At 35.9% G+C, this 3242-nt stretch overlaps 1 protein-coding gene across 1 annotated transcript; it reads right to left on the bottom strand.

Annotated features, from left to right (window-relative positions):
- Positions 1-1443: 1443 nt before the first annotated feature.
- LOC132053780 (uncharacterized) lies at positions 1444-2631 on the bottom strand. Its single transcript, XM_059445884.1, has 3 exons — positions 2025-2631; positions 1922-1952; positions 1444-1831 (listed from the first exon to the last, which is right to left on the bottom strand). The coding sequence occupies exons 1-3, from the start codon at positions 2629-2631 to the stop codon at positions 1444-1446; spliced, it is 1026 nt and encodes a 341-aa protein (XP_059301867.1).
- Positions 2632-3242: the final 611 nt, after the last annotated feature.

Below are 3242 nucleotides of genomic sequence, written 5' to 3' on the forward strand. Positions count from 1 at the left end.
ATTGAATCCCTTAGTTTATTCTTAATAATTCCTAAAATGGCATTACCCTATGTGCACCCGAAGGGTAACGGCTGCGGGTTCCCATGTCATCAGAAAAAAAAAATCCTAAAATGGCTCGATCGATCCTTGATTATCATTGAATCACTTGGTTTATTCTTAATAATTCCTAAAATGGCTCGATCGCTCTTCGATTATCATTGAAACACTAAGTTTATCCTTAATAATAATAGTATTACTTGAACTATCTTCGATTATCATTGATTCACTTGGTTTATCCTTAATAATTCATAAAATGACTCGATCGATCTTAGATTATCATTGAATCACTTTGTTTATCCTTAATAATTCCTAAAATGGTTTGATCGATCTTCGATTATCATTGATTCACTTGGTTTATCCTTAATAATTCATAAAATGACGCGATCGATCTTCGATTATCATTGAATCACTTAGTTTATCCTTAATAATTGATGGAATGGCTCAATCGATCTTCGATTATCATTGAATCACTTGGTTTATCCTTAATAATTCCTAAAATGTCTCGATTGATCTTCAATTATCATTGAATCACTTGGTTTATCCTTAATAATTCCAAAAATGGCTCGGTCGATCTTCAATTATCATTGACTCACTTGGTTTATCCATAATAATTTCTAAAATGGCTCGATCGATCTTCGATTATCATTGAATCACTTGGTTTATCCTTAATAATTCGTAGTTTATGCCGAACAACTACTTTAATTGTGCCAACAACTATAGAAGTTGTTCCACCAACTCATCAGTTGTTCGACAATTTCAGTAGTTGTCCCAGCAACGGCTATCGTTGTACGATAACTACTGAAGTTGTTGGCTTACATCTAAAATAATTATTCCAACAACTTCAGTAGTTGTGCAACAACTGTAGAAGTTGTTTGACAACTATAACAGTAGTTGTGGGACAACTACTGAAGTTGCTGAGAAAACTCTAACAATTAGCAGGTAGTGACTACTTTAATAGAATGAGTTCATTAACACAACATAATTTATCAAATGTCTCGATTAACACAAGCTCAAAAATATACTTCAACAATGTTTGTTAAATCAAGATCACTAATAATAGCAACGTCAAGTACGGATAGTAAATAATACAATATAAAATTATGAAACTAAACCACGGCTTGTTCCTACATCTCCACTCTGTCTTGTAGGGCATGAAGTCTTTTTGTGGCCAAATCTTCTGTATAAGGAGCATTTATTAAACTTCTTCTTTGAAAATTCTTCCACAACTGTGTATCCGCTACATCCGTTTCCTTTCCCGTTTGATTTTCTTTTCAGGTGGAGTTATTCGTCTCTGTAAAATCTCCGGAGGAGGGTTCCAAAATTCTTTCGGCACTGGAAAGATTGGGTCTGCATATGCAAGTACGTATGACTCTACCTTATAATACGAAGAAGAGTACTCATAAATCATCTTTCCATATTCATCTCCGAATTTACTTCTAGCGCTGCCATAGCATGTGAACAAGGTAATTTGTCCAAGTCAAACTCTCGACACGAACATGTTTTTCTTCGTAAATCTATCACTAAGATCCCACTTTCCCTGGTGATGGTGAATGTGTCTTCATCTATTCGATGGAGCAATAACTTATTTCCCAGATTCTTGTTAGTCATTATTTTCTTTTCAGCTGAAGGGACAAAGATAGTTGTTAAGTTGACGTATGTCATCTGCCTCTCATGGAATATTTCTGACCACCTCCTACTTATAGCATCGAATAGAGCAGTAATGGGGAATTCTCTTTCTTCATTAAACATTGAGTTAACAGACTCAGCAATGTTTGAGGTCAATATATCATACCTAAAATATAAAAACAAAAAATTATTAAGAATCTAGAATACAAACGACTGCAAGCCCCTAACAACTATTGCAGTTGTTGGAACAGATCACTTTAATTGTCCCACAACTACTGCGATTCTTGCTGCAATATTTGAATTTGAAACAGTAAGATAGTTTACTTGTTTCTTTGGGAATTATGCTCTACTCCATTTACGAAAGCTAATATTCTCAAGATAATCGGCGACTTCTGCATTGATATATCTGATTTCTTCAAAATGGTCATTGAACATATCTCTCCGGTATGCTTTAGTTGCATGATAAAAATGTCCAAGGAAATCTCCACAATGAAATTCTTTTCTTGCATTTTCAGCAAGTTTCCTCGTGTAACATCCGTGGTGTGCTTCAGAGTAAATCTTTGATACCATTTTTCCTATGCTTGGATGCCTATCAGAAATGATGCACAACTCTGTAGTATTGGGGATTATGTCTAGCAATTGCTCAAAAAAGTATTCATATGAAGCATCACACTCCTTATCTACTACACAAAATGCAACATGAAAAATATGATTTTTCGTATCTTGTGCCACAGCATATAACAGAACTCCCTCGTACGGGCCCCTTAAGAATATCCCGTCAATAGCCAAGACATTTCTCATATGCACAAATCCCCTAATCCAAGATCCATAAGATACAAAGAAATATTTGAACCTCCCTTTGTCATCAACTTTCAGCGATGTCTTGCTTCCTTCATTTACAGTCCTAAGCATATAACTGTAAGCATCTAGAACTGCATACCCGTGGGCAGGTGTCCCTCTTATCATAGCTTTAGCTATCTCATTGGCCTTCAAGGACTTCCAGCAACTAATCTTACAACCCAGTTCAGCTTGAGTTGTATTTTTATTTCTTTTGTGAATGGACCTTTTTGATAAGTGATGATTTTACCACTTATTTTAGCCTCTTTGCTTTGTTTTTGTGTTCTTAATCTATAATATGAGGCTATTCTGGGCGTGTATTGCTACTATTTCAGGGGCATTGAGTCATGAAGAGAATTAGGATAAAAACGAGCCAAAAAGGAGCTAAAACGAAGAAAAGGGAATTCTGGCAGAAATACCCTTCGCGAACGCGAAGGTTGACCTCGTTCACGATAGTCAATGGGTCAGTAAACCTTCGCGAACGCAAGGGTATGGGCACGAGCACGAAGAGTATTTTCTGGGCAAAACTGGGCAGAAATGGAATTTCACGTTTTTTGTTCCCAATTCACATAAAACTCGACCAAACCTCTTGGAAACTCATCTTTGGCAGAAAACACAAATTTTGGGAGGCTAGGGTTTTGCACCACACTTTGGGGTTGAAGACTTGAAGAATTAGGTTGAGAACTTTCTTAAACTTTTCTCCATTTCTTTGATTCCTTGCTTTGTAATAAATATCTAAG

This window comes from Lycium ferocissimum, chromosome 4, assembly GCF_029784015.1.
Source record: "Lycium ferocissimum isolate CSIRO_LF1 chromosome 4, AGI_CSIRO_Lferr_CH_V1, whole genome shotgun sequence".
Lineage (NCBI taxonomy): Eukaryota > Viridiplantae > Streptophyta > Magnoliopsida > Solanales > Solanaceae > Lycium > Lycium ferocissimum.

What these genes read in the sequence shown, in the direction of transcription:
- LOC132053780 (XM_059445884.1), bottom strand. Translation starts at nt 2,631, where the DNA reads ATGATAAGAGGGACACCTGCCCACGGGTATGCAGTTCTAGATGCTTAC. An exon ending in TCTTGAGAATATTAGCTTTC is followed by an intron (nt 1,953 to 2,024) that starts GTAAATGGAGTA and finishes CAAATATTGCAG; the next exon opens with CAAGAATCGCAGTAGTTGTG. An exon ending in GTAGTTGTGGGACAATTAAA is followed by an intron (nt 1,832 to 1,921) that starts GTGATCTGTTCC and finishes TTTATATTTTAG; the next exon opens with GTATGATATATTGACCTCAA.